Below are 23,987 nucleotides of genomic sequence, written 5' to 3' on the forward strand. Positions count from 1 at the left end.
CGGGCCTTTTAGACGTGAAAACAAACACGCGAACGCCCGGTTGGCAAGGAGACGGAGGCACGAGGGGAAAGTGCAGGCTCCAGTTGCCCCACGCCGCCGCCGCGCTCCGGGCGCCTGCGGCGCCTCCCGAGCCCCCGGCCCGGGGCCGCCGGTGCCCGCGAGGGTGCGCCCGGGCGGGCGCAGGGCCCGGCGGGCGGGCGGGCGGCGGCGGCCGCGGCCGCGGCCCGGGCCGAGTCCAGTCCGCGTTTTGCGAGTGCGCGCGAGTAATCAGAGAGAAGTGGATAATAGTTGCTCGGGCTCGCTCGGCTCCCTCTCATGCCATGCTGGGCCCGATAGGCTCAGTCAGTCGTGTATTTACCCATATCCGGGTTAGAGAGGAAAAGAGAAAAGTTTCATTTAAACCTGAACTAAAAACTTTCACCATGAAATCACACAGCGAGAACAGGCCCAGACCGTAAGGCGTGACTCCCGGTTCGGCTCCGGTGGGGCCTGTGGAGGGGGAGGGGGCTCGCTCGATTCCCGTCGGGGCGTGCGGATGCGCACAGGAGGGGCTGCTGACTAAAAAGTGGGTTTTATTGTCTCCCCCCCCGCCCCCCGCCCGGCCTCGCCACGCCGCGGCGATCATGGCCGCGCGGGCAGCGGCGGCGGCGGCGCGGGCGCGGGCTGGCAGCGGCGAGCGGCGGGCGCCCCCCGGGCCGCGGCCGGCGCCCGGGGCCCGGGACCTAGAGGCGGGGGCGCGCGGCGCGGCGGCGGCGGCGGCGGCACCGGGACCCATGCCGGGGGGCGGCGGCGACGGCAGCGGCCTGAATAACGTGCACCACCACCCCCCGCACCCCCGTCACGAACTGAACATGGCCCATAACGCGAGCGCGGCGGCGGCCGCCGCCAGCGCTAACAGCGCCAAGAGCGGCGGCTCCGAGGCGGCTCTCAAGGAGGGTGGAAGCGCCGCCGCGCTGTCCTCCTCCTCCTCCTCCTCCGCGGCGGCGTCCTCCTCTTCCTCCTCGGCGGGCCCGGGCTCGGCCATGGAGACGGGGCTGCTCCCCAACCACAAACTGAAAACCGTTGGCGAAGCCCCCGCCGCACCGCCCCACCAGCAGCACCACCACCACCACCATGCCCACCACCTGCACCACCATGCCCACCACCTCCACCGCCACCACCACGCACTACAACAGCAGCTAAGCCAGTTCCAGCAGCAGCAGCAGCAGCAGCAGCGGCAGCAGCATCCCATTTCCAACAACAGTCTCAGCGGCGCGGGCAGTGGCACGGCTCAGCCCGGTCCCGACATGGAGCAACCGCAACATGGAGGGGCCAAGGACAGTGCCGGGGGCAGCCAGGCCGAGCCCCCGGGCCAGCCTCTGCTGAGCAAGCCGGGCGACGAGGACGACGCGCCGCCCAAGATGGGGGAGCCGGCGGGCGGCCGCTACGAGCAGCCGGGCCTGGGCGCCCTGGGCGCGCAGCAGCAGCCGGTCGCCGTGCCCGGGGGCGGCGGCGGCGTCGGCGGCGGCGGCGTCGGCGGCGGCGTCGGCGGCCCGGCGGCCGTCTCGGAGTTTAATAATTACTATGGCAGCGCTGCCCCAGCTAGCGGCGGCCCCGGCGGCCGCGCTGGGCCTTGCTTTGATCAACATGGCGGACAACAAAGCCCCGGGATGGGGATGATGCACTCCGCCTCAGCTGCCGCCGGAGCCCCCAACAGCATGGACCCCCTGCAGAACTCCCACGAAGGGTACCCCAACAGCCAGTACAACCATTATCCGGGCTACAGCCGGCCCAGCGCGGGCGGCGGCGGCGGCGGCGGCGGAGGAGGAGGAGGAGGAGGCAGCGGAGGAGGAGGAGGAGGAGGAGGAGCAGGAGCGGGAGCTGTGGCGGCGGCGGCCGCGGCGGCGGCGGCAGCAGCAGCAGGAGGCGGCGGCGGCGGCGGCTATGGGGGCTCGTCCTCGGGGTACGGGGTGCTGAGCTCCCCCCGGCAGCAGGGCGGCGGCATGATGATGGGCCCCGGGGGCGGCGGGGCCGCAAGCCTCAGCAAGGCGGCCGCCGGCGCGGCGGCGGGGGGCTTCCAGCGCTTCGCCGGGCAGAACCAGCACCCGTCGGGGGCCACTCCGACCCTCAACCAGCTGCTCACCTCGCCCAGCCCCATGATGAGGAGCTACGGCGGCAGCTACCCGGACTACAGCAGCCCCAGCGCGCCGCCGCCGCCGCCGCCGTCGCAGCCCCAGTCCCAGGCGGCGGCGGCGGGGGCGGCGGCGGGCGGCCAGCAGGCGGCCGCGGGCATGGGCTTGGGCAAGGACATGGGCGCCCAGTACGCCGCTGCCAGCCCGGCCTGGGCGGCCGCGCAACAAAGGAGCCACCCGGCGATGAGCCCCGGCACCCCCGGCCCGACCATGGGCAGATCCCAGGTAACCCCCGCGCCGGCCGGGCCTGCTTCCGCCGCGGCGGCCTCGCCGCGCGCCGCGAGCCCTAGTTTCTTTCTTTCCGCGTACTTTTTCTGCGTCTTCTGCCGGGGGAGGCGGGGGCGAGGCGCCCAAAGCCATTTTAACTCGCGGCTGCCTCCCTCCGAGGCCGGGCGGTGCACAGGGTCGGACTGCGCGGCGCGGGGGCCGGGGCCTGGGGAGGGGGTCTCTCCGAGGCCCGGGACGCGCGCCGCGATCGCCGGTCGCCGGGCACCCGCCTCGCCACCCCACCCCGGGCGCCGAGCCGCGCGTGCGGGAGTCGGGGCCCGCGCCGCGGGGAAGCCGCGTGGGCGCTGGGGACCGTTCGGGCAGCTCTTTCAACAAAATAGGCGCTCCCGGCCAGTAGGGTCTGGGGAGGAATATTGACTCCCTCGTCTCGGTTAGCGCCAACAATGAGCGAGAACTGGGAAAAGAATGAGGAACTTTGTCCTCCCTCCGGCCACACTGCGTTGCCTCTTAGCTCACAAGGTGAAGGCAGGAAAAATAGGTTAGCTTTGTGGCAGCCTGGTGTGTGTTTCGTAGTTGTGCCTAGCCATTCGGGGATATTCGATGCGGGCTTTGAGTTTAAGCGTTTAGTAGCAGCAGTCGTACCCACATTTACAACGATGTGAAGCTCAAAAAATCCAAAAATATATCGATCCATTCCTAAGAATAGCCGGGAAATCCATTATTTGGCTTGCAGGCTCCTTGAAAGGAGTCACCTTCAACAGATAGGCTGTGTTAAAGGAACACATTCCGGTTGAATTGAACTTATTTTGATCGTGGATTAGGCGTACATTTTATTCAGCGAACCCAGGGAAGTAGCAGACCAGTGCAAATTGATCTTTTTGGATCGGATTTATTTGGATTTTTAATTTCCTGTCACCCAAGTCTTGCAGCGTTGTTAGGAAGTGTCCTGCACTCTTGCTGTTTCTTGCTCGAAGGCTGAGCCTAAAGACTTGACTTGATCTCCTTTGCAAGGTTTGGAATTTGAATTGTGGAGGTAAACTGGCTGTAATAGTCTCCAGACAGCTGCCTCTGAGTTGACATCTAATCTGCCATCTGATTGGCTCCCCTCTCACCATTGGGCATTTAGCACTGCTGATGTAAATAGAAGTGCTGAGCAGTACAGTCACAAAAATTCTTGCCACAAATAATAACTGAGCTCTATTACAAGCAGATGTAAGGTTGAATATTATTTAAAGCTTAAATTATTCTACATCATAGTTACTAATAAGAGGATTAAATACATAGAAACATTATGCTGGTGTCCAGGATTGGGCATTTACAAAATCCAGCTCTTTGACAGTCTCAGCAGGGCCATTCACTTCAATTGTAGGGTGAGGATATGGCAATTGAAAAATAATTAAACCAAGAATTTTACTAATTTTTGGATTTGTAAAGCTTTTATAAAAGTACCCTTTATGGATTAAACCATGGAAAAAATTTGAATTATGTCATCACATGTGGTTTAATGTAAAATTAAAATTTATTTCATTAAAAATGTCAAGATTCTGATATCCAACAATATCTTTTAGTAGTATTTAATTAGCTTTATAACAAGATTAAATCTATGTTTCTAGTAAGTTGTGTTTTAACAGTTCTGATTGTTTTAAGCTGTTGGTGGATGAGAAGTTTTAGTTAGAATTGACATTATGTTTAAGAAAACATGAAGTGAGGAAGCTATATAATAATTTTTGCAGACAACAGTTAGTTAAAAGGGAAGAAATGGATGTTCTTGCGAAATTTAAAAAATCATTTTACATTTGCTTCTGCTTTGGAAGCAAATGCCCCAGGAATCTTTTTTTTCCCCCTTGATTATTTTGCTAGGTTAGGTAATGTGAACCTTATTTGAACTGCTCACACAATGTTTTAGGGAAACTATATTACATGCAAGTTGTGCTGGGTATGTTTCTTCCAAATAATTTTACTTTCATAGACATTACAATTTTTTAAACTTTCAGAGCATTAAAATATGTTAGAAAGGAATAATGGGGGTTGTAATATATATTTTTACTCAGCTCATTTATTTTAGGAAGGTGTATTTTAATAATAACCATATCTTAGATGAGAGACCTGTCAGAGTGAATGCAGTACTGAATTTAACAGATAATCATGCGAATCCCAGGCTGAGGACGTTGGTGTCCACTCCTTTCTAATCTTTAGTTAGTGGAATTTTACTTTTAATAATAATGTGTTTTCCTATTCTTCATAGAAAACTTGGAATTTCAATTTTTATGATTTGTACAGGTAAAAACATAGAAAAACCTTGTGTAAATAAACCCATGTAATTTTAAAAAGATTTGCTTTGTCAACTTCCTTTTAAAGGGACAGTTTAGAATTCACATCTCTGTAAACTAGAAACCAGGATGATAGAGGCAGATGTAGGTCGGGGTTGCTTTACGCTATTTTTTCGTAATGGAACCAATTATTTTAAGTATTTTGTTTTCTTGGAATGAGAGTGAATTCATTATGTCCCCAGTATGACCCTTGGGAATAGCTTTTTTATTTTTGAGGGGGAAGAAAAATGATGGGCATGTGACCTAGATTCACAGATTTCTTTTAGGTACCACCGTTTAACATGTGGAATGTGTCTCTTTTTTATATTTTTTCTTTTTGGAAGGCTGGTATCATTTAATATTTGTTGTGACAGTTATCCTAAGGAACAGTCGTTTGTCCAGAATATTAAATTACTGCATAACTATAGGTCATGAAGTACTATTAAATTTTCTTGTGGCTTTTAACACATTTAGTTTCATTTTTGATTTTAGGAATGGTTTACATTGGGTGGCAAATGTTTTTGTAATTGAGAACAAAACATGTGCGTATATTGTAACGGGAGGGTCTTTTTAAAAAGTGAAATAAGGCATTTTACGATACAGTTTGTTAGTAGGTTTCTGTGAGATAAAGTATTCAGATAAAGCAATCTCAAAAGAAATACTGAGGTCTGCTCACATAACTAAGATTTTATGATGTCCACATTTGTGCTGAATTTCATTAATGCTATTTTAAATTTACTTTTATATAATATAATACAATGTAATTTAAAAAAAGCTTTATCTACCATTAAAAGAAAAGTGATTAGCTGACTTACAAAGCAGGAAGTTACAGGCTGGTTCCTGATTACCTTAAAATTTGTATAAGGTACATTATAGCACTTCCCACTTTGCCCACTCAGTGCAGTGTTACCCTATGTGATATGTTAAATCTTGTAAACAAATATTTGTGGCCTAAATTGATATATTTGCCAAGGTATGACTGGCCAGCTGCTCCATCGTCAGAAGAGGTGGAATTGACAACTGTGTTTCATAGAAAAGGTTTACCATTTAAAAAACAAAGAAAATATAACAAAAATGTCTGTAGTTGTCTTTCTGTATTATTGATTTTAGTTGATTTTCTGTATTATTTGGAATGAAATTATGCATAGCTTAAAATTGTTTTCATTGGTGATCTTGATTTCTGTGTACTTTTGGCAGTGTGTTGTTTTTTAATGGCAACTACTCTGTAAGACAGCTATCACTTAAATTTACGTTTATATTAACACAAAATCGATAAGTATGTTCCAGGGAGCAACATATTCTTACCTTGCATCTATGAAGAGAAACCCTATTCCCTCGTTTTTCTTTGGTTTTGTTTTTTATCTATATTTAGGAATGAATTTTTGGCAAAGCTTTTTAGACTTGTTCCATTTTTCCCATGCCATGTTGTATCAGAAGTATTAGAATTGTGTTGTGGATATGGAAATATTCCAAATCACACTTAGACACTTGTATTAATGAACAAGCCTCTAAATATCGTTTTCTTTCATTAGAACTAAGAGAGTAACATCTTCACTCTGGTATAAAAACAGTGTTAATTCTGGCTTGAGAACCGATTTAAAAAATGTAAGACAATGTAGAGGAAGTCTCTTAATATAAAACTCGGTAGTTTTATTAGACATAGACACATTTTAAAGAAAACAGGTGTAACAATGTGGTTGAATTTTCAGTTCTATTTCTTATTAATGGACTTTATTACTTTATAATTTGGAGCAGGGTGTATCTAAAACAATGACTTCTGATGTAATAGGAACTTACTTATTTCCCTAGGATAAATACCAGTGTGACAGGCAAACCAAAAAGATGATCATTTCGTTTATTTAACCCTATCCTCTCCTAGGGAGAAAGTAGTTTCGTTGAAAGTTTTTGGGGGTTCTATGAAATTTTGCTACTTATGTTGAAAACTGACTTGGAAATGTATATTTTGGATGTATTGGCATAGGAAAATATATTAGCTTTTTGCCTAGTGTCCTCAATTGAGAGGTTTTTCTTCCTACTCTCCGGGACACTGATACTGCTCAGTTAATGGATCTGTGTGCTTTGATCGTATTTGAGGAAAAGGAACTAGAATTTCACTTGTGTCACTTTCATTTTGGGCTGTGTGTAGATGTATAAATTTGAGTCTTATATTTGTGTTTGAAAGAACTCTTGTGTGTTACTTAAAACAACAGATTTATGGAGGCTCAAAACGAGTATTAAAAAAACTCAAGTTCCATGAATATTTTTGCAATATTTAGATTTTCAAAATGGATATTACAAAAATTTATGACATTTTACAATCTTCTTTATACTTAAGGACCACATCCACATGCTAGGCCTTGTTGGAATTGGGTAGATTTTGATCATATGCCTTTTCAGAGGTGTCCTTTCTTTATCAGGATATTGGTGCAGATTCTCTGTGGCTATGTAAAGGAGAGTTGCACAGTTGCTGTGTATGCATGCTTGAGGCAGAGGAATCCCAGGTCCTAGTTCCCTGTAGTGTTGGGGGAAACTACCAGGCAAAACTGCTCATCCACCAAGGGTACATTTATGTAGATGTACAACTATTACACAGTATTGCTTTTTCCAGTTTGGAGGCTGTTTATGTAAGACTTAAGTGGCCCTTTTTGGTTTAATTCAGTGGTTGAGTGAATTAATTTTGATCTAAAATCTTGGTATATGTTAGTGACTTTTTCTCTTAGAAATCTGATGAAAAGAAAATGACTTAGGTATAATTACCTAAGTATCATTTATTGTCCAGTTATTTTGCTTTATGCCATTGGAATGAATGGAATTGTTGATATATGTATATAATAGTTTCAACAATTCACGTTAATTGAATGAGTGAGTTTATCAAAGTAAAATATGTGTTTCTACAGTAAATTTTCAACAAATATGTTCTATTTTCAAAGTCTTTAACTTGGAGTAATTCTAAGAAAACTGTTTCCTTAGATTTACTTAATTGAATAGGAAGGATCCAGTGGCCGGTTTTTTTTAAACCACTTCTGAATGGGTCAATGCCAAGGATATTAGAAGGCTACTGAGTTTGACAGGTGAACTAATGATGAAATTGATTTGTTTCTTGAGTGATATTTATTGCTAGGAAAGAGACGAAACCCTTAAAATCTTAAGCATATCTGATTTACCCATAGACTCTTATTTTTGGTAGATGGCAGCAGAATCTGGAGTACATCTGTCACAGCAAGGCAGTCCTTCTGAATTGAACTAGATTTGGCCTCTTTAACTACATTCTGTAGGATGCACTTCTCAGTGTCTCCTTGGGCCTTGATGAAAGATGAAACTTGAGAATCAGACGAGAAGTCATTCCTTATTAGGTGACTCTGGAAGGGAAGCCATATTTGATGAAATCCAGGAGAAAATTCTAGGCCATGTTTTTTTTTCTTCTGTGTGGGATGCTAAAAAAGTTATATATATGTGTATTTTTTTGATAGTGGCAAAATATACATAACATAAAATTTACCAGTTTAGGTGTAAAGTTCAGTGGTGTTAAATACATTCACATTGTTGTGCACCCCATCCTTTCCAGGACGTTTTCATCCTCCCAAATTGAAATAAAAAAATTTTTCTTCCCTTTCTTCATGTCAGAATTTAAAATTGTTAGTTATTAACATGTAAGTAAAATAAGCTTATTTTTATAACCATTAATCTTGCCACTTCATAGTTTATGAGTAAATCCTTCCTCAGAGGAACACTAATGGTGTTTTTGGTTTGTTTGTTTTTAGTTCATTACTTCCAATTCTAACTTTAGGTTCGTCTTCCCAGGTTTTGTCAATTTGGAAATGTGCATTGTGTAGGTTAGTTGTTTCATTGTCAGTTATGTCATTAACAGCTGAAAAGCAGCTTTTTGAAGGCTTTCTGTTTAAAGGTTTGAGGTACTTTGTTGAGAGAAGTCTGGGACTTTGTTAAATAATAGGATATGGAAATGAACTGTTAGCATGATCATTTTCCCCATATTTCTCATCTTTTGCATTTTTAGCCTCTTTAAAAAATTATTGGTTTTATCTTTCTACTATTAGCGGAAATCAATTGTAATGATAATTTTTTAAAAAAGGGTATTTTAAGTGTTGGGGCATCTCACCCTCCCAACCTAGAGCAAACAACCAATCCACGTGATGCTGTGTCCTTTTTCATAGTGTTCTGTGCCCCAAATTTATGCTTCCCCCCCTCATGCTTTTAATTTGTAGTCCTCTGCAAAACTGCAGAAAGTCTTTGCAGGTGGAAAAATTCCTAAATTAAGATGATTGGTCTCTTAATTAAATTTTCGAGGCAGCTGCAAAGGGATACTTCTTGGAATCTGGTTAGTCTTTCCCGTGAACAGGCTTTTTGTGTGTAAAATATTGGGATTGCATTTTAGTTACTGTTGATGCTGATATGCAGTCACATCTTTATATGACCAGTTATGTACTTTAACACCAGAGTCCATAGAGGGCACAGAGAAAATGAACCGTGATTAAAGAGCTTGTGCCGGGAAGCAACAATTACTTCTTAAGGTGTAAGCATTTACCATTTGTGTATGCTGTGAGGTGTATGTTAGGTAAATATATCTACTACAGACTATCAATTGGCAAATATTTATTGAGCAGCCATTTTCTTAATCAGCCGTGTGCCAGACCCAGATGATAGCCAGGGTGTGGGGATCATTGCTGCTCCTGTGTGCAGTTCAGGCCAGAGACATCCTGCCAAAGCCTGCTCTCCCTGTACCTGGGCTTGGTATTTTTGGCATGGTCGTTGACTTAGAACTGGCTCATTTAAACAAAGTGCAAACAGCAACCATGTGGGTCAGCCGTCTTCTTGGGTAGGGGAGTAGATTTTGGCAAAACAAATAATTGTAGATTGTTGTGATATAGTTGAGGTGAGCTAATGACTCTTCCGTTGCTACCAATCAATTGCTGGCTTGGTGCCAGAGCACGATAGAGATCTACTACGGAAAATGATAACTAAAAGAAGGAAAATATGATGTCTTTGAAATTTATGTAGAGTGGTTCTTTTTCTTTTTCTCAGTTTTCTACATTATACAGGCTCTTGGGAAAAAAGTTAAAACAGTCTGCTCAGATTTAGGAAGATACTTAGATTGCTAGAGTATTTTTGGTAACTGTTTAAATAATGTATGCTGGCTGAGGAGTAAATTCAGCTACTGCTTCTGGGTCCTGAAATAAACCTTTCAGAAAGCAAGGCATTGGTGATTAGTGGAGGATGTTCCAGAATCCTTAGTATCTCCTGTTTCTTTTTGTGATGAGTATCTGAGAAATGAAACCACTCACCATACTTCATAGTCTAATTTTGAAATGCTTGGTAATTCTAGAATGTGTCTAGAATTTGGCATATAATTTCTGAAATTTTAAGAAGCAGATTTTAAGATTCAGTGATCATGTATTTATATATACAAGCTGTAAACCCATTTTACTATCCTTTAACGTATCTGCTACCTGTTGGTATTTTTAATAATAAGTTTACTTTACCCAATGAATTATAACTGACCTTGGAAACGGAAATGTAAAACATTGCTACTGCTGAGTAAGTATCTTTCTGAAGAAGCAGACAAATTCCTAAGGGAGCTGACATGCTTGTTGTGTATTAGTTTATTTCTGTGATTATGAGGATTTATGAGAGAATATGAATATATTGCCAGGTTTCCTGATGTAAGGGAAAGATTGTGGGCTTGGAGTTGGGCAGACCCTTTGATTGATTTGTAGGCTTCAGTGCTCATTTTCTCTGAGACCTGGCAGGGGCTCAGCTTTCTTATCTGTACTGTGGCCTGCTGGGCGGGGTTGTCACTGAGGTCATCTCTGCAAATCCTGTAGCATCCTTACGTGGCACCTCTTCTTTCCCCACCTGTCTGTCCACTGGTGTAGTGAAGCGGGCCTGGGTTCTTGTTCTCTGCCTGGCCCTGCTGCGCTTCAGGGTGTGGTTGAGGACAAGTCCCCGCCTCCATCAGATAGTGACCCCTGGTCCCTCCCAGCTGCAGAGTTCTGTGCAGCTTTGAATTTAAAAGAAAATATACTGCCTAATCAGTTATGCACCACTGAATATCTTATTAAACTACACTAGATCCCAGACGCGTTCAGAGAATATCAACTGAGACCTGTGCAGATGTATAGATTTTGTGAATTCCACTGTAATTTCCCTCAGAAATGTAGTTATGTGCTGATTGGGACTCTTGTAAACAGTTACATGAATTGGTTTTGGTTTACCAATAGCGCGGGGGACTGATGCCATAGGAGCTAAGCCACTGACCCATTCAAGATTCCATGCTATGTATTAGTAAGTTCTGTCCTCGGGCCAAGAGTCATTCCTTTCTTCGGCCTCTTAGACCTTTCCACTTTCATGATCTGCAAAAACGACTGGCTTTTTAGGGGAAGTATTTTTTGCAAAGGAACGAAGTTTAAAAACTTTAAAAATAGGCTTCTTTGAGCTTCTGGGTGGTAGACTTTGGTCTCTCATTAGTTAAGTAACTTGCTTCTGTATCTGCTTCAACTTCACTGAATATATGGTTCAGATTTGGTCCATAGCAAGATTATAATTTACATATCATGGAAGTTTAGGTCTGCTCTCAAACCGGCAAAACAGGGAATGTAAAACCTGAGAATGCCAAGGGCTTGTCTCAAATATGTAGAGAAGAACAGTCTTTCTTTTTTATGCTAAGATATTTAAAAGTATCAGGGACAAAATTTAATTCTGTTATGAACAAATACTTACCGAGCGCCACTTGGTGCTAAGATACAAAGAGTAAATATAACATATGATCCGTAATTTTCCCTGTTGAATTATCATAGACTCCTGGTGTTTTTACAAAGTGGAAATTAAAATGAATGGCTACATTATTTCTTCTGCAGTTCTATGCAGAAAGACTATATCCACCAAAGTGCATCATCTAACAACCTGAAGAGTAGATGATAATACCTTGCAGTTCTATGCAGAAAGACTGTATCCATCAAAGTGCATCATCTAACAATCAAGAGTAGATGATAATACCCGCAGTTCTATGCAGAAAGACTATATCCATCAAAGTGCATCATCTAACAATTTGAAGAGTAGATGATAATGTATGTAAACTGAAAATTTCCTGATGAGTGTTATTATACATTTCACTAATTTACGTGGAAGGTCAGTGTACTTGAAGGTTGTTCTTAGGTGCTGTGACATTGATGAGAAAATGATCTTAATTTGGATTTTATTTTGGGTATCATACAGTGATTTTTCTCCTAAAGAAATGACTTTATAATATCAGTATCGTGAAGGATTTAAAATTCAGTTCATTTACCTTCACTGTATTGAACAGCCTTGAAATGTCAGGGCTTTGGGACTATAGGCTTATGTCAGTGTAGCGAGACCTGGGGCATCAGGCAGACGTTTGTGGAGAGCCTACTGTGTGCTTGGCCATTTGTTGGATGATGGATCCCTTGATGAGAAGTCCTGCCCTTTGACTAATTGACGGTGCAGAGACTAAGGACAGGTAGGCATGCTGCACAATACAGCGTAAACAGTTTAGGTGGGACAAGTTTAGATGTTAGAGGGACACCTCGCAGAGACCGGGGTGGGGTAGGAGTAGGAAGACTGTGTAGTACAGCAGGTCGAATAAGCTAAGACCTGGCTGAGGAGCAGAAGTTGACCACGTGAAGAGGCTTGGGGATTAAAGCAAGGGCAAAGGCAAGAGCTGAAGGTGTGGAGGTTAGAGAACCTGAAGGCTGGGCATTTACTACCTGTGTGACCCTGGGCAAGTCGCTTCCCCTCTCTGAGGTTTGTAGCTTCCTCATTTCAAAGGAATGGGAAAGAATACATAACTCATGGAATTCTTGTGAGAAGTAGATTTGATAAGTACTGGTATACTACCTGGCAAGGAAAGGGATGTGTGATAAGGAATTGAAACTAGTTAGGTGTGATTCTGTATTAGTTAATTTAACAAGTTAATTTAACAGCCTATTAGTCTTTCCTCTCAGAACAAATAGGTTAATATTCAAAGCTTATTTCGAATCCAGACAGTGTCAGTTTTTATTGCCCGGTATGTCTTTATCTTGCCAGGTGTTTAGGAAAAGTTATGGAGCAATTTATCACATTTCTAAAATGTCTCCTGTGTTTTCCAATTTTTTTTTTTAACAGTCATGTTTTTTAACTGGTTAGGAAAAATAAATGCAGAAGATCGATAATTAGAACATTTAATTTCACCACCATCAACAAACATTTAGTGACCTTGGTGTGTAGTGACCTTGGTGTAGTGACCTACAGGGACACGGTATTAGATAAAAAGATACCCAGAGAATATTGGGAAATGGTTAAACATCGTGATGTGCATTGTTTAGCCTAGAGGAATATTCTTAGATTGCTAAGTGAACATTGGCAACTAAAATAAATAGAGACAGTTTGTGGTATATGTTTATTTTACTGACTGCTCCATTTAATTAGAATATGGATTGAATAACTCTGACCTCATAAGCAATCTAAAATTTGAGTTGAAGGAAATTGGTGGTAGGCAGACAGTTTGCAGGTTGATGAAATGGATCTTTTGCTTCCAATTAATTTTTGCCGTATACTAAACAAGTAGTTTATTATTGTTAACTGCTGAAAGTTTTTAAAATTGTAGTAATGTTTGTAACGATGTTGCTGGGTCTGAAACCCACCCTTTTCCCCACTCTTGGTGCCAACTCCCTTTCACTTCATTTGTCTGGGTAGAGACAACTCAGGAAATGCCGTGCCCCCAGCAGGCAGAGGCGTGCTTCATGAAGGCTTGGTTTCTCCCCTGGTATCCATTATGTGTGGCAAGACTGTCCTTTCTCCTCCATTGAGATGTTTGTCAGAAGTATGAGCACTTTAAAGCAGGAGTGTTTTACTTTTATTCAACCATTCATTAGTGAAAATAGGATGTGAAAAGCAGTTTTGTGTTTTGTCTTTTACCATGCATTAAGTTCCTGTAATTTTCCACATTGCTATATTATTAGTGAAGAGAGAGAGGAGAATGGAGGGAGAAGATGAATTTTATTTAAGGCAGTCATACTCAGATAACTTGAAGGAATGTGCTTTTTTAGTGTAAATACCCTTTTCTTGGTGTTTCACGGTTCTTTGAAAAACTAATGCAAAAAACTTGTAATCAGCTATTAAGATATTTGAGGCAACTGGTTGTCAATATGTTGACGTTTTATTCCCGGTGGATCTAGAAATTTCATATAAGCGCATTTTGTGAAGAGGGAGATGTGCCAGCCTGGCTAAACTGGTAAAGCTGGAATCTGAATTTGATTTGCATATGTGGTATTTTTTAGGGACTCGCAAAGTTTCGCACATGAAATAAACTAGGTAGTGTGTATGGCATCACATGATCAAAATATTTTTCCCCTTGCTGCTGCCAGAAGCTATCTATTGCTTTTCAACAATCTTACTTGTTGGGCATCATGCCAAGATGTTTAAGACAACCCCTTACGTGAGCTGTTCCATTCTTAACTTCTTTGACTGAAGAGCCGTGACCTTCACATATGTAGATTAGCCATGTGCTCTGTGAATTGAAACTTGCTGCCTCAGGAAGAAAGGGTTTTTCTTTTTATTCCACTGGGAATTTGACAGCCATTCATCCCTGACCTGGGCAGAGGTAATGCAAGGAAATTGGATTCAAATGGAACGTGGACAGATAACGCAGAGAGGCAGGCAAGCTTACCTCCTTGTCGAGGATGAAACTATCTGTGGTGTGGATAATGTGTTGTTGTGAAGGATCTGAGAAGCAATAGGTACACGGGGCGGGGGCGACGGGGTAGGGAGAGAGAAATCAGTGTAGGAGTTCCGGAACAATGTCCTTTTAAAATGGGAAAGCGTCATTATGGGCATTTCTAATTAGTTTTGACTCCACTCTTTTTCTCCTAACCTAAATTTTTGAAATCTTTTTCAATTTTTGTTTATTCCTTAATACTACTCGAGAATTAAATAATTTTAATATTGTGGGCAATCATGGGCTTAAATACATTTAATTTAGACGAGTCTTTCAAAAGTAGAAGTCACTAAAAGGTTGGGGAGATGAATGTATCACCCGTGTCTGGAGGAATCAGCGTGTTTGTCTTTGCCTTACAGAATCTTGAAATGAATTGATAGTCATGGACATAGATTTACTCATGTGCGAGTCCTTACTCAGTTTTGTAATGATTAGTAAAAGTAATGAACAGTGAATTAGGGGATTTTTATGAGACAAAACTAGATTTAAAGAATGTTTACCTTTGCTCTGTTAGTAAACATACTTGAAATTAAAGTAAAATTCAGTCTAAATAATAGTTGTGACACTTGATTAGGTTGCTGTGATAGAGCGTTGAGAAGGAAAGTTCTTATAAGAATCCTGCAACTGAAGTGGCACTCCAGCCAGTTTCTTAGAAGGAGGGGATGATGAGGGCAGTCTGAAATTTATGAGCGCTTTTGTGTGGCTTTCAGAGCCCAGCCTTTCCTGTGTACATTAGGGCTTGTGAAATATTATGGGTCAGAGCATCCCTTACGGGCTCTGTGGGAGGCCTTGTTGGTGCCCAGCTCTCTCTGTGGGGTGCAGAAGAGGACGTCTGTGTGGGGAACATGCTTAATGGATACAGTAGACTAAGAGGGAAGGAAAATTATCCTTAACTTGAGGAAGACTTGTTTCTTTACCATATGAGGATTAACAAAAAAATAGGAAAAAGTACCTGGTCATGATCATGCAGAACATGGGGCCTTTCCTGGATTTCTGTTAACGTAGCAGACGTTAGGAGTGATGGTCCATAGGTGGCAGGACTGATGTCTGACCGACATCTTCGCGTGCAGTTGGGAAGATGGAGCAGCAGGTGCACCCGCAAAATTACATTAATTCAAGGGCGGAGGTGAGGAGGAATGGCCCGCCCCCCGAAGACAGGGTCATTCTGCCATTGGAGGAGGAGCAGGGCAGGCACGTGACTGAGATCAGAGCGGCCAAGTGCGAGCGGCCTTCCTGGGGAGCGGCCAGCTGGGTGCAGACGAGGCAGGAAAAACGACAAGGTGGTAGTGAGTCGGCAACCAAATCTTGAGTGATTTTTTCCTTTTTTTTTTTTTTTGCGATACGCGGACCTCTCACTGTTGTGGCCTCTCCCTTGCGGAGCACAGGCTCCGGACGCGCAGGCTCAGCGGCCATGGCTCACGGGCCCATACGCTCCGCGGCACGAACCCGCATCCGCCTCATCGGCAGGCGGACTCTCAATCGCTGCGCCACCAGGGAAGCCCGATTTCTCCTTTTTTTAAAGGGCGACCTGTGTAAGACTGTAGCGTAGCGACACATGAAGCTCTTACAAATAAACTGCTTTCCATTCTCCGCCTCCCGAGTAGAGAAGTGCAGATTCAGAGAAAAATTTTTAGAAGAGTCCTAAATAATAGTGAGCTACTAAGATCACTCCTTTTACTGAACACGGACTCCGTGTGCCAGGCCAGGCACACTGCACGGAGTAACTGCAGCCCTCGCAGCAGTCTTGCCAGACAAGTGTCCCTGTTTCCTAGACAAGTAAACTGGTAGAACTAAGAAAGTTCTTCAATACCCAGGTCTGTCTGATGCTCAGGCCTACATCCTCTCCGCTAAAGGAGTGGTTCTCAAACCTGGTTGCCTGTCAGATTCACCCAGGGAGGTGGGCAGGGTCCCCAGGCCCCTCCCCCAGGATTCAGATGCTCAGGCTGTGGCATGGCCTGTATGCCCACCTTTCTGCCACCCACAGAGGTCGTGGACAAGCTAGAGGTAACGTTTAAATAGACAGACTTCGTGTAACCATTAAGACATGTAGAATTACGTTCTTGTAATTGAGCTTTGGTGTATTTTAGCCCCATAGTCATACCAGACACAGGAGAGGAGAAATCTGCTCCAAGGGCATGAAGGTGGCTATTGGATTTTTCTGATAGTGTCACTGAGCATTAATTTACATCCGCCTGTTGGGGGAAACTGTCCCATGATCTGGGTCACTGCTTTAAGTTGAGTCGTCAGGGGAGGCTGTGAAACAGTCTGTTGACGTTTCAAGAGGAGCACAGGTTCTCTTCTGTTTGGGGTTACTATTTGCATGTGGCTGTAACTGAAGCTTCTGGGATGGGGAGGCGATGGATCAGCATGTAGAACAGTGTCTACTAATATGTGCTTAATAAATATTTTTGGATGAGAGAATAGATGAATGTACCGGACAGCATCTCAAGGTCACTTGGTGTTAGGAGTCCAGAAACCTGTAAGTCCAAGAACGTAGAGGAGAGGACAAGTGGCAGTCAGGGACCAGAAGATTGGAGAGAAGGGAGGATACGAGCAACTGGAAGAGAGAATTTCAGAGTGAAATATCAGCAAAATAAAAGTGAATGTCATTATGTGCCCAGAGCGAACTCCTGTGGTGGTAAAAGTTGTAAGACAAACCCCCAAATTAGCATATCTTAATCAGGGTGTTAATGTACAGTTAAAAGAACAAATGTAAGGCAGGAAAATCCTCTAATTCTTTGGTGAGGTCATTTCATGACATTGTAGTCATGATGATTTCCTTTTTTGCTGTTGCCACATGGCCCTCCTGGAGTTGTCGGTGGTGTTGGGAAGATGTGAAGAGCACTCCGTCTCTGGAACTAGTCAAACTCCTCATTTTCATTTGCTGCCTACTTAGCTGAGGAACTTCTAGGCTGGCTGGGGCCAAAGGATGTCAGGATGGGTCCTGAGACCCTTTTAGTCTTTTCTCTTGCTAATTGTGTCTAGTGGTAAGGTACAGTACTGGGAAATTCCCCTTTTATGTCCCCACCTATTTTTCTCTTCTAAAATTTGTCAGTTAAACCAAATCTCACAGCTTTGAAAAAGAAATCAGTTTGGCTCATAACCTTGTTTTAGACAAGCGATGCAAGTTAAATTCCACTTAACCAATGCTGCAGAAGTGTTTGAGCGTTAGGAAAGTTCACAGTACGGGCTCTGTTCATGTCTATTTCCTGGGTTTTGAGCTTGTGTTTTCCTCACCTCCTGCTTGATCCTAAATTTGAGGCTGAGAATATTTACAAATGACCTACCTCCACAGTGCTGTTTATAGCTTAGAATTAAATGAAGGCTTTCCTGTCTCTTGTTTCCTATTTTCTGATGATATTTGATTTCATTTTACTCTTTATAATAATATATCACTACTAGAGTAATCTTGGATTTACAGTTTTTGAAGTTAATGCTGACTGTACCTAAACCATCTCAAGCAAATGAATCAACAGCCTATTTGTAGGAACCCACAGAAGGAAAAAAAACAAAGCAAAACTGGTAGCCTGTTGCTTAGGCCTGTTGCCATGTGTTACAGGCACGTCCTTTTCTCAAGACCCGACCTTTAATTTTGTTTGGTTCTTCAAACTTCTGAAGGGATGGGTGCAGCCACATTTTAATCTTGTTTGTTATGATATAAGGTATGTCTTGCCTAGAAAGCTAACACCTGTCTACCTGTGCTAGTCCTTTCAGAGAATTTCTGCAGGAATGTTATCATTCACCTAGTGCTGTGGTTTTCAACAGTGCAGCCTTAACATTCTGAAACAGCTGAGAAAGCCCTAAGAAAATACCTGTCAAAATGCTCATGAACTTAACTCTGTCAGAGAAGAATAAAGCCGTTGCCCCCTTCTTCAGGCTTAGATGATAGTTACTTTGTTCCCCGTGGTAACTTTCCTTTTGGCCATATTATAAGTACAAAGTGGAGAAGTTAGTTGAGCAGCTCTGGGGAGCAGTTTCGAAGTGAGGCACCCGTGGAAGCAGACAGGTGAGATGCCATAAGTTCTGCCAAAACACAGGGAGGAAACAAGCTGTGCTGGCTGGTCCCTTGTGCCCTTCTGAGGGCATCGGGGGAGAAGCAGGTCAAGCCTTACACGCCTTGCGTCTTTGAGAGCCTCGGACACCTCCTGTCTGCAGGAGAGACAGTGAGTCAGTGATATGGGGACATTTTGAGGGGTACTTTCTGTACCCCAGAAGACCCTGCGAAAGAAGAGTGGGAAGCCAGCGTTGGAGCAGGTGGAAGACCTGTTGATCGCCAGCTACTGTGCTACCTTATGTGCATACTTGACTCATTCTGCAAATAGCTGTTGCTATCTACCTAGATGCTGGTATCTATTTAGCACCTACTGTGTGACAATAGTGTCAGGTGCTAGGGATAAAACAATGAATAAAACCCAGGCCCTGCTTTCATAGGGTCTACCTTCCAGTGAAATTTAATCCTAGAGATAGCGGAACCACGCATCTACAGGGCGGTGGTAGCTTTTATGGTAGGCAGACCAGCAGCACAGGGGAGTGCAGGAGAATCGAACATTTTCATAGGAATGAGGCTATATAAGAATATATATAAAAATCAGTTTGTAGAGGAGCCATCGTGGTTACTTCCGTAGTCTTTTACAAACGCTTGGCACGCACCCCTTGTGTCACAGGGCAGTGATCAGACGTAGCACTTTCACTGTCAGTGGTTGAAATGGCCCAGGGCAGCCCCAGTGCTGTCTTCATTCCCTCCAAGCTGGGAGGAAGAGGTGGTGCAAACCCAGAGTTCTGGATCTGACTCCACAGGGAGAAATCCCATGGGATGGTAACCTTTTGAAGGTGTTCAGTTGCTTTTGAATCATCCTGTATATTTAGTAACAGGCTGTGGTTTTGAACATGTTGGGTTTGAGATGTGCTCCGAACAGCTAAGTGGAGATGCCTGTAGGCAGATGGAAAGTAGGGATCTGGAGTAGAGGAGGGTGATCTGGGCCCAGAATATAAATGTGGGTTCTCAGCATGGGGTGTCAGTTGAGAGTGGGGTTCATGAGATTGCCCTTGGGAGCACGTGTGTGAAGAGAGGGGTGCTAAGGACTTTCAGGGGGCATCAGCATTGAACGAGTGAAAGGAGCCAGCCAAAGAGTTGTAAAAGGAGGTGGAAAATGTGGGGCAAGCTCCACAGAAGCCACGGAGGACAGAGGTTTCTGGAAGAAAGACCTGCACAGCTGTGGTAAGCGCTGAGGAATGGTTAGGTAAGAGTGGGAGTTGGCATCTGGGTCATTTGGGCATTGGTGGCCTTTGGAAGAGCAGTGAGGAAGGGGGCAAGCAGGGGGCTGAGGAATGCATAGGAAATGAGAGAGACAAATTAACTGGAAAACAAATTAACTGGAAGAGAGGTAGAGAAGTCGCATTTGCTGTGCTGCCTTCTTTGTGCCCAGGAGCTGTGCTGGGTGATCCCGAAATGTCAGTTGACCTTTTGCCTCTCCCAGTGGACCGGGCACTGCTCTGCTGGGGACAGGAGGGCTGTCCTCTTCCTTGTATCCCCAGTGCCCGACGCATCCCCACTGGCGGGACTCAATGTTTGCTTATTGAGGGCCACACATGTTGCACAAGGCCTCAGATTTAATCCTTGCAACATGACTACGTGACAGGTTTTGCCATCCTCATTTTATAGATTCTAAGGAAACGTAGGATCAGAGGGGCACGTGTACTTTGACCAAGGGCATCAAGTGTTGGCCCTGGAGTTGAACCTGAGTCAGGTTCACGCGAAGCCCATGCTGCCCTGGTCTTTGTTGAGGGTGGAGGGTATTTCATTAGAGTTGTAGGCTGAAGAGAAGGAGCCACATTTTTATAACGATTATTTACAGACATTTTCGGAAAATAAGTTTTGTGATATGTTGAGCTGCCAGTGTATTTTGGGTGCTTTTGCTACCTTTGGTAAGCCGGACTGTGAACATGAAGTAGTGAGTCAGCTGGTGTGATGGAGACATCTTTGATGTGTGGAGAGACCTCTTAAAACAGAGGTGATTGCATTTGGGAAATTAGCTGTGGCTTTGGCAGTCATCTTAGGCTAAGGCAGTGGTCAGAAGGAGTATAAGTTGTTCATCGTTTTCTCGTTATTCCCTCTGAAAACTTGTGTTTGAGAGCTGGCATTCAGGATTGGCCACTAAAAATTCTGAAACAGTTTGCTCTGTGTGTGTAAGTTATTCTCTGATGTTAAAATTGTTACTGTAAGACAGGTATACGTTTTCTACCACCTACTTGTGACACCGTTCTTTAAATTACAACTCACATACACATCCCCTTTTTGAGTATTACAGATTATAGGTCAGAGTCCCACCTGGTGCCTAAAACCTCAAAGGGAACCTCATTTGTTTTTCCATTGTACTGAAATTTTATGTATTGAATAATTAGTAACATATGCTTTGATGAAGAGTTACTAGGTATCAAGCACTGTGCTAAGAACCATATATGCATTATCTATGCATTTGGTAGTATTATTGTATACATTTTACAAATGCGTAAACGAAGGCACAATCTAGATAAGCTTAAGGCACATATCTAGGAAGTGGCGGAGGCTCAGCGCGAACCCGTACATCTGTCTCTATTGCCTTCTCAGATACTGTGCTGTCTGTATTTGTGCTCAGCAGTTACTGGCATGCGTAGATTTAGGTGAGTGACCTGAATTTATATTTTGGAAGCTGTCATTATAGTAGCAATTTTTTTCTTGCTTTTTGCATTCACATCATTTGATTCTATTCTATTCTATGAGGATATTGAAAAAGTTGATGAAGAAAGATACCTCCTTTCCATAGATCGGATATTATTTTGTTAGAGAGATAGCGAAAATAGAACCTTCCAAGAAGCCGCACAGTAAGCGGTAGGAGTCCCAGCCACCGGGTAAGACAGGAGGAGTTGTGTCCTTGGTGTCCGAGACTGGGACTCTCCCTCCTTTCCCTGTGGCAGACATTTTTCTTATGCATGTCCCTTCTGCCCCATCAGTAAGGAAGCAGATTTGAACTCAAGTGTATTTCTTTTTTGATGAGAATGTGGAGGGGATCTTTATACTTGGTTTAGCTTTCATTACCATTCCCCCTTCCAAAAGAGAAAACTCAGCATCAGGGTACATAACATGACTGAAGGATCTTTTTTTCCAGCAGACAGCCTTTTTAGCATTAAAAGTACTCTCTAGAACTGCTCTGTCCAGTTTTGTAGCCAGTAGCCACATGTGGCTATTAAAATTAGTTAAAATTAAATAAAATTAAAAATTTAGTTCTGCAGCTGGACTAGTCACAATTTAAGTGCTTAAAAGCAAATACAGCACAGAATAGAACATTGCAGAAAGTTTTATTGGCCACTGCTGCTCTAGAGCCTGGTTGCATCTTGTAATTTTTAAAACAATTTAAACATACGATCACTGTGCACTGCTCTTAGTAAGTACAAAACGTGAGCTATTTGAATTCTGGATGGCTATAAATAGGAAAGGGTCTGTATAATCATTTTCGAAACTCTTTGTCATCAACGGTACAGATGTATTGTGATGATCCAAAATTAGAAGGAATAATGAAAAATCCGATGAAACAATATTATAAGAAAGAATTTCTTTCTCTGTTTTGGAGTGTTCTGCCCAGGCTTCTGCCAAGTTTCCTGAGGACCATAGACACAGGGAGGGCATCTGTGTCATCCACTGTTTTTAATAGGAGAGAAGATGTGGCTGCTGTTTGTACCCAAGCATGCGGGAGGCCTTTTAAGTTGATTTTGTTTTATATCCACTGCAAATAAATGTAAGACTAGTTAGTGTTTTTTTCTTCTGCAACATTTGAAGGGAAGTACTTGATTTCTGTCTGTGTCGCACTTTGAACTTTAACCAGTGGCCTGGTAGTTGGAATAGGTTATGCATTTTGCGGTGGAAAAAAATCAAATTGCTTTCTCAAGGTTGACTGAAATGTTTTAACTCTTCATAGCAAATGAGGCGTGAAACAAATTGTCAAAAGGATGGAGACGAAATTATCGCAGTGCCGAGTGTTTAACTGGCTGGTGACGCTCCACTGAAGGTGTGAGCTGGGCAGATAAATGTGTAAACGGCACCTTTCTCTTTTTCTCCTACCCGATTTCTCGCAGCTTGTCTTCACTAAAGGACCTAAATCTGTGTCAGAAAAATCACAGCCCTTCTGGAAGTGTTAGATTAGTGTTGCTAGGAGGAATAATTAAGAAGTACTATAGGCTGTGGATTAGAAGAAATACACTTCCTGTTTGCAAACATTTGACTTCACATCATCATTAGATGAAGCAAAAATAAGTTTTTAGTGTCTCTGAAAGCTTGATTATGTGTAAAGTATGTCAGTGGTTCTCTATGCCCATATACTTCGCTCTTCATTTGTTGTGCATTGCTGTACTCAGAATAACACCCTTTCTAGGATTTAGGATTTTACGATTTAGTTGTTTGAATAATAATGCTTGAACGGAAAGATAATGAAGTGTTTAAATCGTGGACTTTTTACTTTTAGAATATCAAATGTTAATTTAAGGAATGGTGGAGGTTTAGTTTACTAGGGGGCACTTTATAGTTTTGGCTGTGCTACTCCTTCACTTTTCATTTTGAAGCTCCTCTTTAGGTTCTTAGAATTTATTAAGAGATAGCAAATAGAAGGTTACAGCTCTCCTAGCCTGCTGGGGCTTTTAATTTTGAACACAGATCATAGAATGGCTACAATAGATGTTTCATACAAAGTGAGGGGAGAAGTATTAAATTAAGAGAAAGGTCATGCATTGGCCTTGTTTTTCTGTGGCTAAGTATAAGTTATTTTTATATTTTTAAGTATTTTTAGCATCTTATAAGCAAAGGGGTATATGAATATATGTGTACATATATGTTCATGAGTACGTGTCTTAGGTATATTTATGTATGTGTGTATGTATTTGATATTGGGTTGGCCCAAAAGTTCGTTCGGTTAAGCAATACGTTGTTCAATAAAGTTCTTGGTGAAAATGAAAAAGGTCTCTTATTTTTTACTTGAAACCGAACGAACTTTTTGGCCAACCCAGTATAACTACAAATACGGACAACAGTGGAAAGTATAATCCTCTCACACTGGCACAGCTGATGGTACTTTGGCATCTTTCCCTCTGCTTGTTCCTTCTGATGGATGTATATTTGAGTACGACCACTATTTTCATCCTCTTTTTTACTTACTGCCATAGTAGTACATATATGTAAGGGGTATTATCAATTGATTATGCAGCTTCCAAGCAACCGTGTTTCCTTTTTATCAGGCTAACTCCAATATGCAGAGATGATTGAGTTTTTTTGCGTGTGATTTTGTCCGTTTATTAAAAGTCTTTCAGTGAAGATGTAAGAGCCAGCATTTTATGTATGGAATGTAGTCCACCTTTATAAATTTATGTAATAGAAATGCATGTATATTTCCTGTGGGTTTTCACATATAAAGGAGTAGTAGGTCTTCAAAGATTGTAGTGGATGCAACTTACCTTTTTAAGAGGGAACCAAAATATTTTCCTTTCCCTTCCCTTTGATTGACTTTCATCTTTGAGCTAACTAGCCAT

At 43.4% G+C, this 23,987-nt stretch overlaps 1 protein-coding gene across 8 annotated transcripts in view; it reads left to right on the plus strand.

The window, feature by feature from the left end:
• Window positions 1-326: 326 nt before the first annotated feature.
• The window catches only part of ARID1B (AT-rich interaction domain 1B), a 411,849-nt gene continuing 388,188 nt past the window's right edge, over window positions 327-23,987 (plus strand). For 4 of the 8 annotated variants that reach the window (XM_082668761.1, XM_082668760.1, XM_082668763.1 and 1 more), the window contains exon 1: window positions 906-2,396. In XM_082668761.1, coding sequence (XP_082524887.1) covers window positions 1,023-2,396 — 1,374 coding nt within the window. In that variant the 5' untranslated portion in view covers window positions 906-1,022. Of the gene's footprint in view, window positions 455-904; window positions 2,397-23,987 lie in introns of those variants that run through there. The other 4 variants (XM_082668758.1, XM_082668762.1, XM_082668759.1 and 1 more) reach the window with 2 other exon arrangements.

The sequence above is a fragment of the Grampus griseus genome, assembly GCF_964374135.1.
Source record: "Grampus griseus genome assembly, chromosome: 13".
Classification (NCBI taxonomy): domain Eukaryota; kingdom Metazoa; phylum Chordata; class Mammalia; order Artiodactyla; family Delphinidae; genus Grampus; species Grampus griseus.